We start from the raw sequence: 24,943 nt of genomic DNA on the forward strand, positions 1-24,943 counted from the left end.
TGACAGTGATAGTGTAGTGATACCTGGGTGTGCTAGTGCTACTCTGACAGTGATAGTGTAGTGACACCTGGGTGTGCTAGTGCTACTCTGACAGTGATAGTGTAGTGACACCTGGGTGTGCTAGTGCTGAAGCACTACTCTGGGGCCAACAAGCAGATCATGTTTCCCTAGAACATGTATTCGATCATGTTTTGCTATAGTAGAGCGGTGGTTGTGGAATGTCTTATTTCATATGGTACATGAAGTTGAGAAGGCTCTATAGGGAATGGCTAATATTTTTTAGTATTGATCATCCCTCAATTAACATCAAATCCTGCTTTACTAGTAAGTTTCAAGCTGAAACACTATACTGTGCCAACAAGTTAATCATGTCTCCATAGGGTGCTTTAGTAGAGTGATGGTTGTTCAACGCCTTATGTAAAGGCATGTCTGTATATGAAGCAACAGGGAAGCAAGACCTATGCTCATGCACAAGTGTGACCCCATTGGTCGCTAAGGCTGTTTCCATGGGACAAAGATGGCGCATATCATGGGTATTTCGCTTCAAAAAAGCAACATTGAAACACAGGAGACCGAGAGAGACATGACTTTCTCTATGATGTCATTGCAGCACCATATAGGAGTGTGTCGTTACACTCTTGCTATATAGAAACTAAGTATATGTGAAACATTTACCCAGAGTGCATGTGCCTACTTGAACTTTTTATTAATACAATGGAGCTTCTACATACAAATATGCAAGATGTTCCTTCAGCTTCACGTCTTATTTAGCTGTTCATATCTTTAGTCAAATATTTGTATAATAACGCAATCAGACTTTGTCATACAATATTAATCCATTTCTATATTTGCTTTGTATGTTGAAACTGTGATATGCTAAAGCAATTACTCTTATAAGAATACTTATTTCGTTTAATTCATTTTGCAGGTTGCAAACTTAACAACTGCTTTAGCTAGGGTCATGCATGACTAAAACAAATAGATCATATAATACTATGTAAAAACTGAATTAATAAACTGAAGTTAGAATTAGTATGCGCAAAGTTAAATAAAGTAATCTTCACAAAAAACACGCCTTGACGACAGGTGAATCGAGGCCTAGCCTTGGCAATGGAGGGGACTGATGGTGTGTAGTAGGTGGAGGTCAGGATAACTTCAACTATGGGAAATTTAGGCAAACATAATTCCTCCATATTGCCATTTTCTATGTTTGATGCTTTTAAAATTATATTTTTGATCGACTTGTCAAGCTTTGTCTACTGTTTCTATATGGCTTCACAGAGTGTTTTACGAGCTTTTCTAAAAGTTTTTACGCTTTGTTTTCTTTTTTTCTTTCAACGCAATGAAAAATATTGTATTCCTTTATCCACCACCCCTACCAGTCGCAGTTGTATTTGTAGAAACTGATTTTAAAACTAAAAAGTGAGGTATGAAGCAATGTTTTTTAAAATTCTTGCAATAGAGAACCAAACTATGGGAAACGAAACTGCATCTATATGTATTGATTTACATAATTGCAGTATTTTGACAAACTTTAAACATTGTAAGTTAAAAATCATTTTGTACATAATGACGAATACTTATTCAAATTTTACCTGGTATGTCATAAAATATACATGTTCAGTGATCGCAGGTCAAGGTTTTAGTGTACCCGCAATTGTTAGTTCATTCCAAACCCCAAATCTTACGACAGTCTCATGAGAATTCTTCTTAATTAAATGCTGCGAAAAATACGCATTGCAATTAAACAAAAACATGAAAAGATAAAAAACAGGTAAAAGATAAAAAAAATTGAACAAGAAGTAATCAATACAAAAAGATTTTAATATTACGTAACCTTAGAGATAGGCGCATCGGAGTGTACTCTTGACAATCTAGGTACATGGTCCCGGAGGTAGAGGTAGTGATAGGGATATATAGTATAGCAATACATGGTTGAATGTTGTCTATAGATATTTTTGTCTTGATAGTTGATCTGAGTTTAGGGCGCTTTCAGCTTTCCCTATACGGCTTCCTCTATTGTAAAAGTCAAATATTGCTATGACGACTGGGGTATATCTGATGAGCAATAATTTATATCTACACATGTTGTACCCATACACCTGGGGTTATTTTCTACGCTTTCTAGAAAACCTTTATGTACAATACAGTCAAACTAGAATATTCTCTATTCTCTAACAACCTCCAGAGTTTTATTTATTATATTTACTGGTTTGGTGGTTTGTTTTCACCGTTCACGGAAAAGACAAATATGTAACATTGAATCGTTAAGTTTTAACTTGGCATGTATATTTTTTGTGTTATTCCCATAATTCATGTTTTTTTTCATTTTCACTTTGTCTTTGTATTTTTACTTGCAAAACATCGAACATCATGGGTGGAAAATTACTTCAGAGTGTGGAATTAACCAATTGTTCAATTTTCTATCGAATTTTGGAAACTTTTTGGAAACTGTAGCACTGTAGCACTGTAGCACACCTGAGTGTGCTACAGTGCTACTCTGACAGTGATAGTGTAGTGACACCTGGGTGTGCTGCAGTGCTACTCTGACAGTAATAGTGTGGCGACACATGGGTGTGCTGCAGTGCTACTCTGACAGTGATAGTGTAGTGACACCTGGGTGTGCTAGTGCTGAAGTGCTACTCTGGGCTGATAAGCAGACCATTTTTCATAGGAAATGTATTTGATCATATTTTGCTATAGTAGAGTGATGGTTGTGGGATGTCTTATTTCATATGGTACATGAAGTTGGGGAAAGCTCTATAGGGCATGGATGATATCTTTAGTTATTGATGATCTCTCAATTAGCATCAGATCATGCTTTATTGGTAAGTTTCCATCAAGCTATATAGTGTAGCGAAACATCGGTGCTGTCAGTGCTGAAACACTATACTGTGCCAACAAGTTAATCAAGTATTTGTAGGGTGCTATAGTAGAGTGATGGTTGTTCAACGCCTTATGTAAAGGCATGTCTGTATATGAAGCATTAGGAAAGCAAAACCTATGCTCATGCACAAGTGTGACCGTATTGGTCGCATTTATTTGTGTTTCTCTTATAAACAGCAACACTGAATAACTTTCTAACTAACGGTAGAAAGTCTCATTCTTCTATTTTTGTTTATATGTGCCCATCAGTTGCTCCACTCCATTTATAATCAGTGTTTAAAAGTGTACATGACATATGCATTAACAATTTCACACTAGGAAACCACGAGGAAACGCAAGAGAACCCGTTCCAATACAGACAGCGGTATAGATCCTGAGTCAAACCTGGATTCATCACTACCTAATCATCTTTTCAGCCAACCACCTAGTAAAAAATTGAAAGAGAATGCATTGTCAAATGGTAGGTTTACTCAGTCGTACATTGTGCCAAGTCTTGCATTCTATTCACGATTCGGAACTGATTTTCTGCATCTTTAGTTTTACATCATATACAATATCTTGCATCTAAATGCAGCTTGGGAAGGCTCTGTAGGGAATGGCTGATATCTTTAATTATTGATCATCTTTCAATTAGCATCAGATCATGCTTTACTGGTAAGTTTCCATAAAGTTATAGCGTAGCGAAACATCAGTGCTGCCAGTGCTGAAACACTATACTGCGCGAACTATACTTGCATACCACGCAGGGTAATTGCATAAGTAAGTGATTGTCATTAGTTAGCTTACTAAAATTTTTCATTGGCACTCTGCCAGGCTAATAGCAAATGGCAGGCAACTCTCATTACTTCTCATTGTTTATAAGCTGATTTTTAATACTTGGGCAACGCCAGATAGCACAGCTAGTCACTGTATAAAAACTTAGCATTTGTGTGCATTTCCATTTTATAAATAAGTACATGTTGTCAGGGACTCAGGGTAATGATATACAAACTTAACTCAAACCATCCGACTGAAGTGTCTACGTGCATTTTATGTAGCTTTTAACATGTTCATGCTTTTTCACTGAGTGACACCAGAAGGATGAGAGACTCTGCAATAAAATGTCTTGAGGCTAACGCGAGCATGAGCAGAGGTTACGAGGTTAAAGAGCAATTCCAAAGTTGCGCCTCCATTGCTTGACCAGCTGCAAAAAACACCATGTTTGCTTGCATCATTTTTTTGTTGGCACAACAAGCTTGCAAGTCCTTCACCAATAAAATGAGCGGAAACAACTGTTAATCATGTGGTGTAGATTATAGTGGAATTTTGAGCACTAATTAGATAAGACAACCAACTGTTAGATAAGTTTGCATCCATAGATGAGCTACAGAGAACAGGCAACAAATTCAGTGAATGACGAATTATTGAATAACAACATATAACAAATAACATGGTAATAAATTTTGAATAAAGAATACATCCAAATTCGTTATTCAAATACTGCAGTCCTACCAAATGATTTTTTGTGGACGCCTTAAAGGGCGGGCCTAATGAGCCCCTCCCTATTCGTTTTTATCGCCGCTTCTCCTATGACTGACAAGGGCAATCTCGCTTCCTCTTGTTTTTAATAAAACAAAAAAAGCTTCAAACAATAAAAAGCACACAATACATAAACTTTCCAAAAACATATAAAAACAATACGTTTTGAAAAGCCATTCTATTAATAACCGGAAAGCAACAAAAAACGCGTCAAATAATTCCTCAGAAAAAATCTCTTATCTATGTATATATGTAAATCTCAAAGTTAGTCTGTGTATACTTGTGTCATTCAGTATGTCCAGCTATGGCTATTAAAATCTTAGAATGAAGAATCTGCAACGCAGAAGAATTGATCTCGGAACTCCCATTCGCCAAACAAATGCCTTACTAATTTAGCTGCGTGATATACATATGTCGCAATGTGGGTGAAAATATGCTACCGCTCTCCGTTATGGTGCAACGTCATTCAATGTATTAGTAAGAGATGTAGATAACGAGCTTACCTAAATTATCCATTGGCAATGTGCCAGGCTAATGGCAAGTAGCATTGTTTATAAGCTGAGTTTATAAGTTTTGCATTGCTATCACTGTTTATAGGCTGATTTTTAATACCTGTGCAACACCGGACATTCTGCTAGTTAATTTATAATTTGTTATCATTGTTTGTTAAAAAACACAATATACCATATACAAACACAAGACAGTATATGCAAACACAAAACAGTACATACAAACACATAACAGTACATACAAACACAATGCAGTATATATATACAAGCACAATACAGTATATACAAACGCAATACAATATATACAAACACAATACCATATATACAAACACAATACAGTATATACAAACACAATACAGTATATACAAACACAATACAGTATATACAAACACAATACAGTATATACAAACACAATACAGTATATACAAACACAATACAGTATATACAAACACAATACATTATATACAAACACAATGCATTATATACAAACACAATACAGTATATACAAACATAATACAGTATATACAAACACAATACAGTATATACATACACAATACAGTATATACAAACACAATACAGTATATACAAACACAATACAGTATATACAAACACAATACATTATATACAAACACAATACACTATATACAAACACAATACACTATATACAAAACATAATAATTTTCCTCTAATTAGACTTGCTGCTAAGTCATGACTATTGATGAAAAATATTCTCAACTCAGACTTTTTATGGCAACAAATACATTTTCTCCATTTTAATGTTGGATTTTTGAGTCGTGACCAACACCTCGCACCCCCATTTGGAAGCCCTGAACTAATGGCAGTAATAACTTATGGATTGATTATAGTCTGGTACACCTGTGCAAAGCTACCTGGGCCTTTTTGAGTGGTGTGTACAGATGCTGGACTGATGTAACACAGAAACAATTGCAGTTGTATGCCCTTCCTAACATCAAAATTCCTTGTGTGTCTCGAGCTACTGACCATAGTCGACACCTTAATAGTGTACAGTAATTATGGGCTTTCACACATACCTATATCAATTTTGGCCTGTCACAGATATATCCATTTTTCCCGGTCACAGATATATCCATTGTGACCTATCACGGATATTTCCACTGTGATCTGTCACAAGTATACCCATTATGGCCTGTCACCTATATAACCACTATGACCTCTCACTGATATATCCACTCTTACTTGTCACTGATATATCCACTATTGCCTGTCACAGAGATATCCACTATGACCTCTCACTGATATATCCACTATGGCCTGTCACTGATATATCCACTATTACCTGTCACTGATGTATCCACTATTACCTGTCACTGATATATCCACTATGACCTGTCACTGATATATCCACTATTACTTCTCCCTGATATATCCACTATTACTTCTCACTGATATATCCACTATGACCTGTCACTGATATATCCACTATTGCCTGTCACTGATATATCCACTATTACCTGTCACTGATATATCCGCTATGGCCTGTCACAAATATATCCATTATGGCCTGTCACTGATATATTCACTATTACCTGTCACTGATATATCCACTATAGCCTGTCACAGACTATTCCCATACATCAATGAAATGTTTAAAGGTTGACTTGCAACAAAATTCACATTACAGTTAATTGGTATCAAAAGATTCACCATGTCTTACTCTGTTGTGTTGTAAGTGCCAATTATGTGGAAATGTGATTACAAGCCCTTAAAAGCTCAAAAACGAAAAGCGGCCATAGATTAGAATCTCTTTATTTCGATGATGTAACCACGTAAATTGGTCATCGTCTTGTCACGTATGTTCTCACGTGAATTGAAAGGCCAATAAAAAGCTCAATACAAAACTTATCGTAGTACTAGTTTATGACAAACACTTCGGGTTTTACCGAATACCCCGTATCGAATATAGATGCTCGCTACTTTACAGTTTTATTTCGGCATTATTCAATCATCAAGTCGTTCTCTGATCATGTGACCCACTACTTCGCAAATAATTTTTGCAGCACTTTTCGATTATCACAGGTGACCAACAGGCTCGTCATGATTATCAGACAATGATATGTACTCTTTTGAGCTAAGGTTAAAAAGTTTAACGATTTTTTATGGTAAGTTATAAGATATCACTGCTAAAAGTGACAGCATTACAATGACGATAAAACAGACGCGTAAGAACAATAGACATAGTTTTATTGAATGCGTGAAGTATATTTGTGAAATTATTTCGACGAATAAGGTTGCAAGAAAGTGTAAACAGAAACCATCTCTCACAACTACATCACATTTGAGCCGTTTTGGAAAGGGAATCCAAACTATGGCGGTCTCGTGTGGCTGCGATTTTCTGTTCGTTTTTGATCTTTTAAGAGCTTGTAATCACCTTTCCACATATTTTGCACCTACAACACAGCAGAGAAAGACATGGTGAATTTTTTCATATCAAATAACGGTAGGTATAATGTGAATTTTGTTGCAAGTCAACCTTTAAGAAAAAGTCAAGTTTAAGAAAAGCTCATCTAACCAAAGTACAGAAAAAACAATAGAAGCTGCGTATTCTAATAGCAATACAAAATTGATTCATTTTGCTTGTTTTGTCAAAGTACGGCAGCTTTCTGATGTGTCACTATAGCCTTTAACAGCATTGGTGTTTGTTCACTATAGATATAGTAAACCCTACATACTATGTTTACTACATACGTATTACACTTACATTTAATACTACATACTATGGTTTACTATATCTATGTTGTTCACTGACTTGGCAAAAGTGATCATATAACTTTAGCTGATTTTAGTAAAGCTGTAAAGAATAAGATTTGTCTGAAGTGTCAAAAGCCATGAGAGCTAGATGTGAATGCATAGAGTTGTGCTAGGATTTATAACAACTACCTTAAGTTGTTGTGTTATTGTCTGCTCTCTTCTAAATTATCACCAAATCATATTAACAGAGTCTCTAACATTCAGATGTATAGTAGGAATATCACATGAATTCTACATACAGATATACAAACGTAGTGATGCTGTTCTTAAGGAGTAATTATAAAGGACGGCGCCTATCAGCCCACGCGTATAAGTGCTTTGCAGTCAGCTTGCAGCAATCGCTGCCGTCTATAACTAGCATCTAATAAGCGTACTCTATCCAGGCAAGGAAGATCTTTTAATGAGCTAACATGCATTACTTGCTGGTTTATCGCATCTTCTCGCTAGCCCGCCTGGCCTGTCCATCATTCTGCGTGTTTACCGAGGCAAGGTCATGTCTTCAGCAGATGGTTTGGCCAGCAATGACCGCGCAAAGGCGAAAAGGACACCAGTTGACGAGGGACTAATCAAAAAGACCAACGTAGGAGATTCTAAAAGACGAGCTCAGAAAGCGGTAACAGCGACTCTGGCGGTGATGTCTTTGGATAGCTTACTGCATGACAACCACTGGTCAGCGGGAGACTCCAACTGACACAGCTCACCAGGGATTACGTCTGCAACTACCGTATCATTTACTCACTACTGGTCACTTCTTAGCTGTTACCAGAAAGTCTGACGAGAACAAAAAGGCAAGTATATGTTCTCCTTGTTTACGCGGAAAACATATAAGCCTATTATTTAGTGCTAAGGCATAATTGATCAGAACCTGGTTAGCATGAGTGGCAGATGTTTGTAAAAAAACTAAACACTTGATGGAGCGGGATCAGCTGCTAACATATTAGAAGAGCTCGATGGTTATAGAGCTGATATAAAGGCTGTAGGTTAAAACATTATCGAGCTTCTTTACCAACGGTCTGACTGACGCCTCAACACTTTAGCAAGCCACTGAGACAGTCTTGAAAGCTGATATAAAAGCTGAGTGCAGTGTCATCATGTCAGCTCGTCAAAAGAAGGATGCAGTGAAGGAAGAGCAGATTCAACCAGCTGTGAATAGACCACAGCTGTTACCTTTTGACATTACACCTAAAAGAGCTCTTCCATTTGTTGATCAAGATCTACCTGACAAGGTGACAAGCAAAGAGTCTGCTGACAAAGCTGCTACCAAGCAATGATGAATCGCATGGACCTGAAACTACTGTATTCCCATACAACGAGCTCTGTCAACTGTTGGATATTATATTTGTCAACAATAGTTTCATGCACAACATAATTCTTTAATAATATTGCATAAATATTGTTAGTAAAATAGGAAATGTCAAACAATTGCAGCTGTTAGAAAATAAATATTTTATTTTGGGAATGCACTGAAAAATAATTTATTCCAAATACTGGATAATATATGTGGTGAGTGTGTAAATCGTTATAATATTTCGATTGCATTGAATTGCATTGCCTAAATAGCTACAAGACGGGTCTGGAAATAAACTGCAAGGAAAGGAAACAAACAAGCCTCTAAACGGCTAAGCCTGCACGATGGTAAGGTCATCGGCGCATGAAAGACTACGTGATAAAACATCTCATACAATTTATGGTAGGTCATGACTTACTGATGTAATGCATAAGCCCATTTTCATAGCTCCTAACCTGTTAGGGGTGGCAGGCAGATGAATTCAATTGTCTTATGGTGAAGAATAGCGGGTTGCTAGAACTATAGGATTAAATTAAAACTATTACACTACATTGCTAGATGGAGGTGCTGTAGAAGACATCGGTTGAGCATTGTCGACCAGACGTGATGAACTCTTTGTTTGGAGATTGTCGCTCCTAGCAGCCTGCAGAGTTTCCTCTCTAGAAGCCCTGCGTACAAAGATCTGATATCAGTGACATTTAGCCAAAATCAACAGCAAACTTGTATCGGTCAATATATGTATTTGTATAAGTTGGAACGGCCATGTTGTTAAGGGCCTCGGCTTCTGACATAAACTGAGATGAATTCTAGAAGCAAAAATCAAGCAGTGTCCCTCCCCAACTCAATAGAAGTTTAACGATATCATACATTGTAACCAGATATACAATCAAACCTCAACATACGAGCGGTCTAATGCATGAGTTTTTTTCATTTATAAGCCATATATCAAGCCAAGTTTATGTTTGTCACTCGAGCCAAAATTTAGGAGAGAGCTGTTGTTTCACAGAAGCTTCCAATCCTTCATTTTTTCTTGACGTCATTTTATCGTTGTCAGCCATCTTTATAGACAATTTTACGAAGCTTTTGCAATGAATTTTTGAAAACGATGCTTTTGTTTGCAATTTTACTTATCATAGTATCAAAACAACACCAAAAAGTACTATTAAATTAAATAATAACGATCATTTTCTACAAATATGGCGGCTTTTTCGTGTACAAGCGCATGTGCAAACGACTTGATGATGTAAAAAAAAACGATGCATACGTATATGGCATGCACAGCGAACAATACTTGGTGTTTATTCTGCATCCGAGCACACTCTTTTTCGTAAGCGAAGCTAGTGAAAGTGAAACTGCTGAAAATAAAACTAACAAAAGTGAAACTAAAAAAGGTAAAAATGTGAACAACCACTTGAGGATTGAGTATGGTGCCTGCTTTTGCTATCGCTCTGATTGTTATGATGCCTGTCTCACTGTGAGCAAAGTGTATTTTTAAGAGAATTGCACAAACAATGTTTCTCTGATCATAACTAGACCTGACTGAGTCCATCGGCAAGAGAACCTTGATGACTAGAGACATGCCATTTGCAAAGAGCAATTCAAGATTAGCTGCCAATTCTGTCACCGCTGGCAGGTTTTTTTTTAACCTCAAACTGCGATTCAAAGGTCAAGCATTTTAGACCCCACGGCCATAGCTCTCAGAAAGTAAAAATAAGTGATGATCAAATGAACTATTTTAGGATTAAGATGCAAGTTACAATATTTTTTCTGCGAAAACCTAAATTCCTTTGTTCATTCACACAATAAAGAATTCACTGCCATTATTGATTTTTTTGCCAAACAAAACAGACCTTTACGTTTTAAATTATGATAACGTTCTTTTTAGGTATCTCCACTTCCTTTGGCCAGATATGTATGTCGCTAAAGTCAAATATAAGGTCAAAATACTTATTCATATCTTTCTGTTATCTAATATGATTTTTCTTTGATTTTATTATGCATTAGTAAAATACATACCAGTATTTAGTAATTAAGAACATGCTCATTCTTAAAGGTTGACTTGCAACAAAATTCACATTACAGTTATTTGGTATCAAAAGATTCACCATGTCTTACTCCGTTGTGTTGTAGGTGCAAAATATGTGGAAATGTGATAACAAGCTCTTAAAAGCTAAAAAAACTAAAAGCCGCCGTAGATTGGAATCAGTTTATTTCTCTGACGTAGTCACTACATTTGGTTATCGTCTTGTCACGTGATGTTCTCATGTGAATTGAAAGGCTCAATATAAAACTTCTCGTAGCGCTAGTTTATGACAAACACTTCGGGTTTTACCGAAGACCCGTATCAAATATAGCTACTCGCTACTTTACAGTTTTGTTTCGGCTTAGTCTAATCGTCTAGTCGTAATCTGATCATGTGACCCATACTTCGTGATTAATTTCTGCAGCATTTTTCGATTATCACAGGTGACCAACAGGCTCGTCATGTTTATCAGACAATGATATGTACTCCTTCGAGCTAAGTTTAAAAAATTAAACGAATTTTTACAGTAGGTTATAGGATATCAGTGCTAAAAGTGACAGCATTACAATGACGATAAAATTGATGTGTAAGAACAGACATGGTTTAATTGAATGCGTGAAGTATATTCGTGAAAATATTTCGATGAATGAGGTTGCATGAAAGTGTAAACAAAAGCCATCTCCTACAACTATGTCACATTTGAGCCGTTTTGGAAAGAGAATCCAAACTACGGCGGTCTCGTATGGCTGCGTTAACTGTTCGTTTTTGAGCTTTTAAGAGCTTGTAATCACATTTCCACATATTTTGCACCTACAACACAACAGAGTAAGACATGGTGAGTCTTTTGATACCAAATAACTGTAATGTGAATTTTGTTGCAAGTCAACCTTTAACATTTATAGTGATAACAGAATATTTTTAGGTCTGAAAAGCATAGTTGAATGATTTAAACTCATATCTTGAGGTTTGACTGTATCTTAAACTGCCTCTAAAATGATTAATAACTACAAGTAGATGATAAGTGAAAAATAATTGCTAACAGATTTAAATTACAAGATAAGAAGTTCAGCAGAATATAAACTGGCAGCTGGTAGAGCTGATTACAAATTAAAAGTTGCTCTCAAACTAATGATAGTTCCAGACATAACAAGTGTTAAAACTATACCGCTACACCATAGAACAAAACTACGAAACAATAAAATATCATGCCTAAATTTAGAAAGCGCTGAAAAACATACTTTGGTCCGAGAGCTATAAATGCGAAGGAGAGGCCACACAGGAAGACAAAAAGGCAGCCGGCAACTGTTGATGGCTCTGGACAAATGGCAACAGGTGCTATTGGCAACCTGTAACAACAGCAACCAACTTCATAGTTCAAAGGCTGCGCAGTATACAAGTGTAAATGATCGACATAGAGACACTATAGGCATGCAGATGAGCGGATGCCCAGGCATCACTGGTGCATAATGCAACTTTAATTTTGCTGCCATCAGCCCGATTACCACATAAATTACAGAGAATTTCTTTAGAATGAATTATTACCTAACATAGTCTACATTGTAGACTATTTATTGTACACTGAATTTATTCTAAAGAACAAACATTGTAGACTCTACAATGTTTGTTCTTTAGAATAAATTATTATCCAACAAAATCTATTTTGTTTGTTCATTAAAAGAAGTTATGGTCCATTTTGGTACTAAAAAAAATCATAACTAACAGTAAGAGGCTACATTCTAATCAAATAATGATAACCACATTTCTGCTCAGGTCTGGTTCCTTAGTCCAAGAATAATAGCCCCACATACAACGGGTACCAGTCGTATAGCCTTCTGGTCATCCCTACAGTATCGTGTACATGGCAAGCTAATTGGGAGTTGTTAAACCTTGTTTTACAGACCAACATGGGGAAACAATGCCAATATAATAATTATGAGAGGGTTGGTTTGAAGCTTAAAGAATTTGGCATTTGATAGCAATTAAAGAGACCGACTTAGAAGCAAAGGGTAGCTATGATACAAGTAAAATTAAATACATATTAGTTTGATAAAATTAATTTAAAAAAAATTATTCTGCATTTTTTCGTACTTTAAAAAATGCGACATTGTTTCATTCGAACTACTCATGCAGTCAGTATGTGATTTGTTTGTTAATAAACTCTCATTTCTTGCCAGTGATGCTTCTCAGCTGCCTCACATACTTATTATAGCCCTATATGTAGCCTTAAAACTTAATGAGGCTGGTTTAACACAATACAGAGTACGCAACCACCCGGGTCTCTGCTATAAAAATATTCTACTGCTACTCACTACTAATTCTGCTTGACCTTTTGCCTTTTCATTAACATTCACATGTCAAGAATGGGTTACTCGTACATATAAGGATGACAAAATAATTTCTTTTTCAGTGCAACTAGCTGACTACGCATGGATTGAAAAGTAACTGTAAAGTATTTTAGCGCACAATCATACGAGTCTCTGCTATGAAAATGTTCTACTGCTACTCACTACTGTTTCTGCTTGACTTTTTGCCTTTTCATTAACATGCAAAGAGTAGGTTTCTCATACGACGATGACGAGGTAATTACTTCATTAGATCTGGTAATTAAGACTAATTGTGACTCGGAAGCGAATCTAGTTTAACAAATTTTGTTTTAAGGAATACATCTCATTGCGTCTCATTTGAGTCTTATGCAAAGCCACAATCGTATGAGCAACAGAAAAATTTTGCCAATTCCGAAAATTAGGTTTCAAAAGTTTTACTAGGAAAATTTTAAAAGAAACAAACAGCCAAACTCGAAGAAGAAGCAGGCAGTAGATAAACACTTAAGCCATACACACGTATTGTTACATCACTAGAGCAGTTCACAGTCCGCTGCAGATATCTCACATAAAGTTAATAACTGATACAAGCTGGTAAATAACAAACGTACAAACAGTAGAGAATGGCTTTTTGATAAGCAGGCCTTCCATCAGAGAACTTGGCAATAGCGTCTATGAAGTCGAGGTATGCGCAGCAGCATGGTGCCTCCAACAAGAAGATGAGAACTCCGAGGATACTGAAACACCACCAACTAATGATAGAGACCTCGTCTGTCTACACGGTATGACTGATTCATAACAGGCTGGTGGCAAATACAACATACTTATTTAGGTTCAGCAATTTCTGGTTAAATAATATGAGAAAATAATAGAAGAGCTTTGAAATTGAACCCAAGCCCTTAAGTGTAACTGTAACACAGGCTAAGTGTAACTGTAACACAGGCTAAGTGTAACTGTAACACAGGCTAAGCTAGTTCATCACGTTATTAAAAAACAAGTCAAATGTTGATGAATGACAGTCCTAGTCAAAGCCCTACGTCTATTACATAATTATTCTATATGCATGCATTTATATGTTGTAAAGGAATGTATCTACCTATCATAGACAGTCTATATATCTCAGGATGCATCAGCCATAGCCTTTTGAGCAAATTAAAACAAGTTCAACACAAGTAAAACATAGCAGTGTTTGGAATGGTTACTTTTGAAATTGTCATCTCATGAAAATATAGCACTAAACTTCTATACATATGATTAAGCAAAGACATTGGTGATTTTTAAAAGAGGACATATAAGCATATATAGACAGGTGACATGAAATAGTTTTTTTATTATAAATTTTATAACAATATTGCTTACAGCGCATTACAACTCCTTGTTCAACTTCTTAAAAAAAAATTGACTTCCTGCAATAAGTTTTAGTTTATATATAAATCTCAGTATTTGTCTGTCTGTCTGTCGTTCGTTTGTCCAGTTATAACGATAAAGTTACAGCAACGAAAAATCTTCTTCGTACTGGATTTGAACTCGCAATATTCAAATCGTAAGTCTACTAACAAGCGCACATAATTACAAGGCTAAGCTCTTCTTATCATTCCCATCGCTCTTACCATATACCTACTTTATATCCTTTTCGCGATTGCAGACGCTAAATGCGCACTTTTTATTATTAATTTACCTTTTGTATTTGTGATTTTTTTTAAAGCTAATTTTTTTTTACCATTACCTATTTTCTCAATTTGAAATTTTAAAATGTGCTGTTTCAATTTCAAATGTGCCGTTACACTACTATTTTCAGTTTTTCCTAAGGTTTGATCACTAAATCTGTAAAGGCTAAATACTTTTCACATGGTCAATTGTATTATCTCCAGTAGGAATTGCCTCTACATTCTCTCTCCATTCGGTCAGACAAAGTATCAGACAAAGACAGTCCGCTAGCCCATTTTTACGTTTATACCAGTATCGAGTGGTACCAGTATCGTCCAAAAAAACTTTGAATACAACGAGCTTCTGCTGCAACATTAACCTTTTTTATAAACACATTTCTACGTAGTCATTGCTATTATTAATTCAACATATCCATACTTTATATTTTGTTTTCTCAGTTCGTATTAATTGTATCAGTATTAAATCATTTTATTGTAATTGTAGCAAAACAGACTATCTAGCCATTACTTGCTAGTTATTTCACATTTAAACACCCTTACAGTTGTTTTATTTTTTCTCAACTTATTCGAAACCACTAGGCTAAGCCATTCATAACATTCATTCATTCATAAACTCTATCTATCCTTATTGCAATTGCACAGGCTAAACATGTACTTTTTATTATTAGTTTGAAGTTTGAATTATTATTATGAAGTTCAAGTTAGAATGGAGTTGTTGTTATAATGTAAAAAGACTTTCTGTGCAAGACCTTTATATTACCCGAGCAACACCAGGCATTTAACTAGTATATATGTAAGAAAATTGTTTTCTCGCCCCTGTTAATCCAAGTGGTAGGTAATGTCTGCTCAAACTCCAGTCTCCTGTCAGAGACCTAGGAGTTTGAGCACTTGCCTCAAGATCTTAGCCATTCCTAATAGCGCACTTTTCTGCAACTCACCTATACATACAGTATATGTATATATATAGTATATATTATGTGTAGGATTTGTTTTGTTTCGGCTAGTGTTAATTCTACTATATTATAACTATTATCAATATCATAAGTATTATTAATCTAATATAATTAGATATTATAGTAAAATCACACCAACTGATGGTAATAACAAGCCAACTGGCCAGTTCATACTTACGCTTGTAAGATTCCAGCAGCAAGACAGACTGACTTTAGGGTGATGCATGCAAAGAGTCCCAGAATGACGCATACTGAAATACAATGAGCTATAAATGATTCAATGAAGTACTACGAAAGCGATATCAATGAGCAGACGAACCATAACAATATGAACAGTCTGCATCTTTGACCAACTAATAATCACAGCATTTCCACGCTCTGAATGGGTTCGAAGATGCCCGCTGCAGACGAATTCACACCCTACCCTTTCAACGGCTCGGAGTTGCACTATATAGATCGTTTTAAGATTCATGATGCATACCTAAAAAAAATTATGAAAGCAGACTCGCTTTCAGGTGCCAGTCACATTGGTCTCAATTACTAGATCTAAAAAAGTAATTATTAAATAATTAAATCAGCCAGATTACTACAGAGCATCTTCTTTAGAAAGAATTATTACCCATCATAGTAACATCAATTGGTAATGACAAACTTTTCGTCATCCTCATAGGAGCAGCCCATTCTTGGCATGTAAATGTTTATGTAAAGGCAAAAAGTCAAGCAGAAACAGTAGTAGTATAACAGTTTCGCAGCAAAGACCCGCGCAGTTGTGCGCTGAAACTTTTTACCTCTACGGGAAAAGCTTAGCCGAGGATTATCAATTCGGATTATCAGCAGTGAGCGTTTCTTTGATGTCAAAGCACTCCCACAGCGAATGCCTTCACACTAACTAAGTGAAGCAAAATGGCGTCAAATGTGTTCGGATTTTATCGCTTCTATGATTTGGATTGGAAGCAACGCTGAACCCATTCTAGGGATGGAAACGCCGTAGATATTTTTACAGCTTATATACTAGTTGACACATACTCATATATCAAACAAGAATATACATCTCACAACTCATTGCAATTATATAGAAGAAACACTATGTATGCCTTACATAAGCTAGAATGCGTAAAATATTTTATAACTTATATTTACAAATAGAAAATATTAAATATGATTTATAATTTACATAAACAACATATTAAATTGCAAAATACTTGTATTTCCGCATGTTTCTTTCATGTATAATGTTTCTTTCAACTAGTAAGCGTACTAGTATTCCTAGTACGCTGGCAATCCGATGCGCCGTGAGAGATCATTAAGTGTAATAAATATGGACACAATTATTCTTAGATGTGGAAAGGTGGTTGAGTGTAGTAGTGGTAGTGTAGTAGTGGTAGTGTGCTTGGCTTGGAATCTGATTATCTTGGTTTGATTCCTGTGCTGAGCAATCTTGTTTCCTAACGCTCTTACCATGATGTCGGACACGGCTCTTATTATAGTAAAGATTGATGACGATGACAGCAAACCAACATCTACTACGAGTTGAAGTTTTAACTGCTAAAATATGAAACTGTGCTAAAATATGAAACTGCAAGCATAGAAACCCAGCCCGCTAAACAGTGTAATAAGGGACTTACACAAGCCTGCAATAACACAAGCTCCTTTTTGCAGCCACCTAAACCACCATGGTTTAGCATCCCCGGCAGGAGCAGCATTGCTTTCTTGCATCATAGCTGGTGCCAAATTCGGCTAAACCTACAACACAAACAGCTTGCTTGTTTATTCATGTTTACCAATCAATAGCAAAATTATAAGTGTGAAGAGAAAGTACAAGTAGTTAAGTTCTATTTCCATGACAACCCAGTCAACATACTAGTTCCAGTATTCAAACAATTTATTATATTGTATATAGAGCTATTAGTCATCGTTACATAGCAAAAACTTTCATGAATAAGATGAACTACACACTGCAATATTCAATTAAACAATTAAGGAAAGTTTGCTATTACGTTAGGTTGACACTCTACAATTTCTATGATTATTTGGCAAAACAGCTCCTAAGCGGAAAGGCAACCTTTTTTTGTCCTATTGATAAGTTTATGGTTGTAATAGAGACAACTCTCTATTGTCTGTATAGGTAGATCCCTCGGATGGATGACCAGAATTTACACTCATAGGTAAATTAAGTTATAGGGATTGAGAGCAGACCCTGTATGCTATCAGAAAATGTAAAAAGTATGCATCATAAAGGAACTGTTCAATTAATATTCTGATTGTCTACGTATTATATTATCGAGTATTACATACGCTATCTAGCCCACATATGCCCGTGGTATCACATCTTTCATTTATTCAATATAGTGTAGTTGATAAATTGTTGTCAAATGTATATTAATAAAATAGTGCCCTAGTTGGTTTTGTGACAAGCGCATCCTGATTGTTATTTAGATTTACTATTAATTTATTTGTTTGATTTAAACTGGTTGAAATATACATTTTTGTACACAGGTTGTTATCTTTAGTCTGCATTGACTGAGGATTTCACCTTTTTATAAAAAGGTACATGAATTTTAAACCTATTCGACAAGCTTTGTTTGCAAGCGCTATAAATACTACCGACTATTTCCAGTTTTTTATATTTCTCTAAAGCATGTGCACATTATTCACCCCTTACAAAACTTTCGTAACATCAAAGTCCATCAGAATACTTTTTACGATTAATCTTAAACTAGCCTCAAAATTTATAAACTGATGCGAAAATGCTAATTGTTTTTAACTGTTCGTACATTAAACTAAACTATTTAACTAAGAATAATAAGAGAACACTTATCAAACCCGATTACCCTACTTGAATCGGCCTCTTGTAACATTCCTTGCTTCTATTTTTCATAAGTCTTAAAAAGTTTTCTAGTAGTCAGATTTTATGAGGCAACATCGCACACTGCATATGATGGCTGAGCAGGTATCCACCTAGCACTTTACGTTGTCCATCTTTAGCATAAAAATTGCATAAGACCATTGGACCAATGCAAAATATGTCTCCTATGTCATCAGCAAGCACGCTTTTAGTATGGAATTCATCTCTTTTACAAGTGTAAATTACATCCAAACTAAATTTATTTTCAATGAGAAGTCAGAAGAATAAATGTACACTATTCAAAATATGGTACCGTTTTTTATTCCAACTTGAAGTAAAAATAACGATATAGCAGCTGAATTTTTGAGTTGTGAAAACACAGGCAATGCAAACAAGTTGGCTGGTTTATAAGTTGTCTCTTGAGACAAAAAACATATGACAGCATTCTTGTCTAGCAAACCATTACATGCAAAGGTAAACTAGGTAATTGTCTCTCTCTTCTGCTGTGTTGCTTGAGTAGCAAAATATAACTCAAAGAGAAGAGTCCTAGTTCAATATGTTATTTTTGACGATGTTTTAAGCATTCAGATATATAATGTTTAGAAGAGTTACGATGTATAGGCATGATATGATATTCATAGAAAAAGCATGTTCATTTTGGCAAGAGTGATAATTAGAGATTTAATTTATGATCTATCGTAGACTCTAGTCATTCTTTTGGGAACTACTGCTTTAAATTCTAGTCTAAATATAATCACTTGACTTGCAAGTATAAGGCATCAAAAAAATTAAAAGTTTTTACAAACTCAAAAGTTGATCATCATCGTTATAAAAATCAGAACAGGGTTGATTACTTGTACAATTTTGAGAACCCTACATGTAGAGAAATATATTCTACTACTATCAATAAAATTGTCCTCCAAATACATACTCTTGTACAGCCGTACGTTGCCTATTGATGAATAGAGATCTCAACGTGTTACCAGTAGCACGAAACACAGGTATTTTTTCACTGTAAAAGTAGAATAGGCATGAGTACTGAGGTGTGTTCGCCTTTGTTATATTTAATGTATTACACATAATAGTATTTAAATTTTATTAACGTCTACCTCAACTTCATAGTAAAATATAAATCGTCACTGATAAGCACAACAATAATTTATTTACAAAAATACAATATTTGATCATACTTCGCAAACCTTATAACTAGTAGCGAAATCGGCAAATAAATTGACGAAGTGTGACTCATTATCATGCTGCGGCTATGCTTGGCCTTCGTTCTTTGGCACACAACTAACGCAATAACTGTCGTAATACAATAAATGCTTAACAAGATTTAACGCTAATGCGTGAACTAATAAGTCCTTGACCTGCCAACTCATCTTTTGTCAAAGCAGGAGTTGTCTTTTCATACCACAATGTAGCGCCAAGAAGTTAGCTACTTTAGAAGTTGTGCTCACTTCTCTACAAATCAGTCATTAATTACTGTATGTTGTAAAATCAAGTTGTGCAACTAGATCTAACAGAACTTCTAGTACTATTCATAATAGTAGATATCATCTAAAAAAATTAATCAAGAAGTGAAGCTAACACAACCAGTACCGTCTTCATCGAGACTGTAATGGTAGTGTAGCACCCTTTCATTTCATTCAAATCTTCACGTTGGGTAATACGTAATTTTAATGTGATATTTCACACCTAAAATGATGCGCCAGACACCTAACAACAAACTATTTATTCATGGCTGGTTTTGTTATAACAAACCTGTTAATGTCATTCTCCATTATTTTGTGAAAAAAAAAACTGGGGCTAGACCGCATGTTTTTCCAAAAAAACATGTAGTGAGTGAGGCTAAGTTAATTATAGCAATCCAAGGAGAGTCATATTTAAATAACAAAAAAGAAGGCAAATAAGCATTCCAAATGATTTCTTAGCTACAAACTAACAGCGATGCATAAAGGTCATTTTAGCTGTACTCATTTTAGCTGTACTCATTTTAGCTGTATCCATTTTAGCTGTATCATAACTTCAGTAAGTTTAATTTCAGTTTGAGCACCTCCTCATCAACATTACGAATAACTAACTGTTGCTCATAGAGAGGTCATTAAACACACACCTGTTGGGATGTTTAATACACACAAAAAGCTTCTACCAATAAACTGTATTTTGATCTAAAAAGAACTGTCTAAATGTAGAAACAGTTGAAACTTTCTGCTAATAAAAGGTGCATTTGCCTGCTTGCCTGGTACTAAGTAGTTCGCTAGCTCTTTGGCGAGTTCCACTCCAGCAATACCACCATTAAAAGAAGCTGATCGCCTTACTAATATATTATCAAGGTGCTAGAATGGCCAATTAGTAACTTTTATGTCTAAAGATAGGCAGCCAGCGTAATCAGCTGATAATGATAAAGAAAGGTCTGACATTAAACAAGTTCACAAGAAGCGAGCACTCGCTTATAACTGTCCGTAGCCAATTTCATAGAAACAAGCGCACATTTCTGCCAGTGGCTAATGTTTCCAACATCTTCAACTCATTGTAAAAAAGCGTCTTTAATCCAACCTTTCAGATACTTCAACAATGCAAACAAAAAGTTCATTCAATATTTTACCTCGATGAATGCCACTAATATTTCAAGAGCTTGCTTTAAGAAAACATAACAATTCAAATAACAAAATGGCAACAGTAAACTATACGACTACCACTATGTTCTCTAATACTTTAACACAAAGCTTAGATTATTATCTCTCATATCAAATTCAATAGAGTCAGCGGTTACATATATAACGCTGCTGTTTTTTTAAAACTGACAATGGAAGTTTGTAAGCTTAGTTGTTGAAATCTATTATGCTTCATTTAATAAAACAACCAAGTTTATATGCATTCATCAGCTGACATCTAGCTGCCTCTGCCACCTCAACGTTTGCCTAATTGCGATGCCATGCACCCGTGCAGAACTACAATATAATAACAGCATGCAATCACATAGCGAGAACCTAAAAAATGTATAATGGTGGTATAAACCTTATGGTGAAGTGAGGAACATATCAAATGAGCTCTATTATGTTCTCTTATCTAACTTCTAATAAAAAATAAACTAGATGGTCAAGTTTGAAGAATGGCTAAAGAAACATTCAGTTTTTAAATCTCTAATCATAAGCTTGAGATTGGCAAAAGGTTTCTCAGTAGCTCCTGATGAAGCTAGAAATACATGCAAGCAGTCACCAAACATCAACTTTTCAACCTTCCCCCTCCTACCTCACCTTGTCCTTCCTTTTTCCTCCGACTTCACCTCCAATCCCCCTCAGCTCCCTTCCCCCACCCCTTTTCCCCTACCCTGCTCTTCATTACGCCCCTGTCCCAGCTGATTTGGTCATTTCATAATTCAAAGGATGGAAATCATTTATGACAAGCATAGCAATAGATTGTATAATCGTGTCCATCACCATAGCTTTAGCTCTCACCCCACTTCAGCAGGACATGCGGGGCTAGAATACCGTTGATTCTAAATTTTCAACTGGTATTTACTAACAACCAGATGTTAAGGTTATTTAGTAGCTAAAATCAACAAACTTAATCATTTGAAGCTGAGCATGAGCCAAACTCGCTGACCCAGAGTTTACATTAGTCTCACAAGCACAACCCTATGACTCATTCTAATCCTATGATTATGTGATTATTTTGATTTATCAAATGAATGTTTCTGTTGTTACATCACAGCAATCTTTAGTAGAGGGTATACTATTCGGGTAACCCTCTTTTAATAGCTGAAGTTTTCATAACTTGAATAAGGCTGAAACCTGTTGTTCTTGCTCAACACTTCTACTTGACAAAAGACAATGGATGACACTAATCTGGCTTCTGTTAGTTGACACAAAAGTCGCAGCCACGGCACTTGAAGGCACAAAAAATACTTGTTTTGTATAGCAATAAGTAGGTCTTCAAGTGTTGTTTGTCCACCTGTATGCACGAGAACATCATTCTAGTATCGATGAAGATTGGATCGACAGACAACTGTTATTAAATAATTAGTATTTGAATAGGCTGAGATGTAAAAGAGAAATAAAGAGAACACATGTTATCACTATTAACATGTTAGCAGAGAATAATGTGTTCTTATATAGATATGTTCAAGTAGAAGGTTGGAAGTCTTTGTGAGTCACACATAGCTGTCTGCTTGATGGTCTACAGGTAATAACGCCGCAAGAACAAAACCAGCTAGCCATTCAAATACTAACAAAGATGAGTGGTTATGTCTGCTGCTACATCATATCTATAGAACTACTCACTATAACATACCTATAGAACTACTCACTACAACATACCTATAGGACTACTTACTACAACATACCTATAGAACTATTTACTATAACATACCTATAGAACTACTCACTACAACATACCTATAGAGCTACTCACTACATCATATCTATAGTACTACTTACTACAACATACCCATAGGACTTCTTTCTACAACATACCTATAGAACTACTCACTACAACATACCTATAGGACTACTTACTACAACATACCTATAGAACTACTCACTACAACATACCTATAGGACTACTTACTACAACATACCTATAGGACTACTCACTACAACATACCTATAGAACTACTCACTACAACATACCTATAGAACTACTCACTACAACATACCTATAAGACTCCTTACTACAACATACCTATAGAACTACTTTCTACAACATACCTATAGAACTACTTACTACAACATACCGATAGGACTAATTACTACAACATACCTATAGAACTACTCACTACAACATACCTATAAGACTCCTTACTACAACATACCTATAGAACTACTCACTACAACATACCTATAAGACTCCTTACTACAACATACCTATAGAACTACTTACTACAACACACCGATAGGACTAATTACTACAACATACCTATAGAACTACTCACTACAACATACCTATAAGACTCCTTACTACAACATACTTATAGAACTACTTACTACAACATACCTATAGAACTACTTACTACAACATACCTATAGGACTAATTACTACAACATACCCATAGAACTACTTACTACAACATACCTATAGAACTATTTACTACAACATACCTATAGAACTACTCACTACAACATACCGATAGGACTAATTACTACAACATACCTATAGAACTACTTACTACAACATACCTATAAGACTACATATAAACCTTTTTGTTGAAAGTTACAAACTTTCTGTTAGCAACTCAAGCAAAATGTACATGCATTATATGCTACAGAAGCCCTCACACTATCAGAAAAGCTTTCAAAGAATAAACTATTATATACAATCTATCAATTATTATTATTATTTTTGACAAACTGGCACCGAGTATCTACCAGACCACAGTAAATCTTTTATCATTTCTACATTTCTGAATTTGCTTAACAACAGAATATGGAAACTTGCTAATCCAGAATCTTTACAGGCAAAACATGGCCAATATTTGGTCAACACAAGTACTTCTGCTAAGCATATGATATGGCTGATCTGTTGGAAACAAACTTTTTCTAAGCAAAATCACATGATTAAATGACTGGAGAAGGCACTAAGACCTCAACAATCTCTGAACACCGTCAAGAATATTGTGTACTACTGATCACATGTTCCACTCGCCACATTTCCTCCAACTTTGAACATACTGTCTTATTCCAATCTTGCTCATTTCTGCATTTGTGTTACAGGTTTCAAAATCTTGTTCAAAGATACCCAAAATATTTGTAGTTATCCTTCCACACATAAAACAAGTAGTGTTTCCTATTCTATGACACCATCGTACTACATCTATCATTGCATGTTTAAGTTTATAAAGCTTTTGTTACTACAACTTTTAATTCACTACCCCGACTCCTCTGCGCTTCTATTAGATTACCAACTTTTGTTCATCTCAATGATTCCTGATTTATTTCCTGTCAATTTTGTTTTAGCATGTAATGAAAAACATAATTTTGTTGATGACCACTAATAGCAATAAGCAATACATACATGTATGTACATACATGCATGTACATACATGCATGTATGTACATGCATGTATGTACATACATGCATGTACATACACCCAACAACTAGTGCCAAACACGTGATGCTAGATTTATAAAGGTTAAAAAAAA

General features: G+C 35.4%; 1 protein-coding gene across 1 annotated transcript; it reads right to left on the reverse strand.

Moving 5' to 3' along the window:
* Window positions 1–8,328: 8,328 nt before the first annotated feature.
* LOC137394649 (calcium channel flower-like) lies at window positions 8,329–20,021 on the reverse strand. Its single transcript, XM_068081406.1, has 6 exons — window positions 20,000–20,021; window positions 17,581–17,698; window positions 16,134–16,206; window positions 13,947–14,072; window positions 12,253–12,360; window positions 8,329–9,659 (listed from the first exon to the last, which is right to left on the reverse strand). Exons 2-6 carry the CDS (start codon window positions 17,672–17,674, stop codon window positions 9,533–9,535), a joined length of 528 nt encoding a protein of 175 aa, XP_067937507.1. The 5' UTR covers window positions 17,675–17,698; window positions 20,000–20,021; the 3' UTR covers window positions 8,329–9,532.
* Window positions 20,022–24,943: the final 4,922 nt, after the last annotated feature.

This window comes from Watersipora subatra, chromosome 4 (assembly GCF_963576615.1).
Source record: "Watersipora subatra chromosome 4, tzWatSuba1.1, whole genome shotgun sequence".
Taxonomy (NCBI): domain Eukaryota; kingdom Metazoa; phylum Bryozoa; class Gymnolaemata; order Cheilostomatida; family Watersiporidae; genus Watersipora; species Watersipora subatra.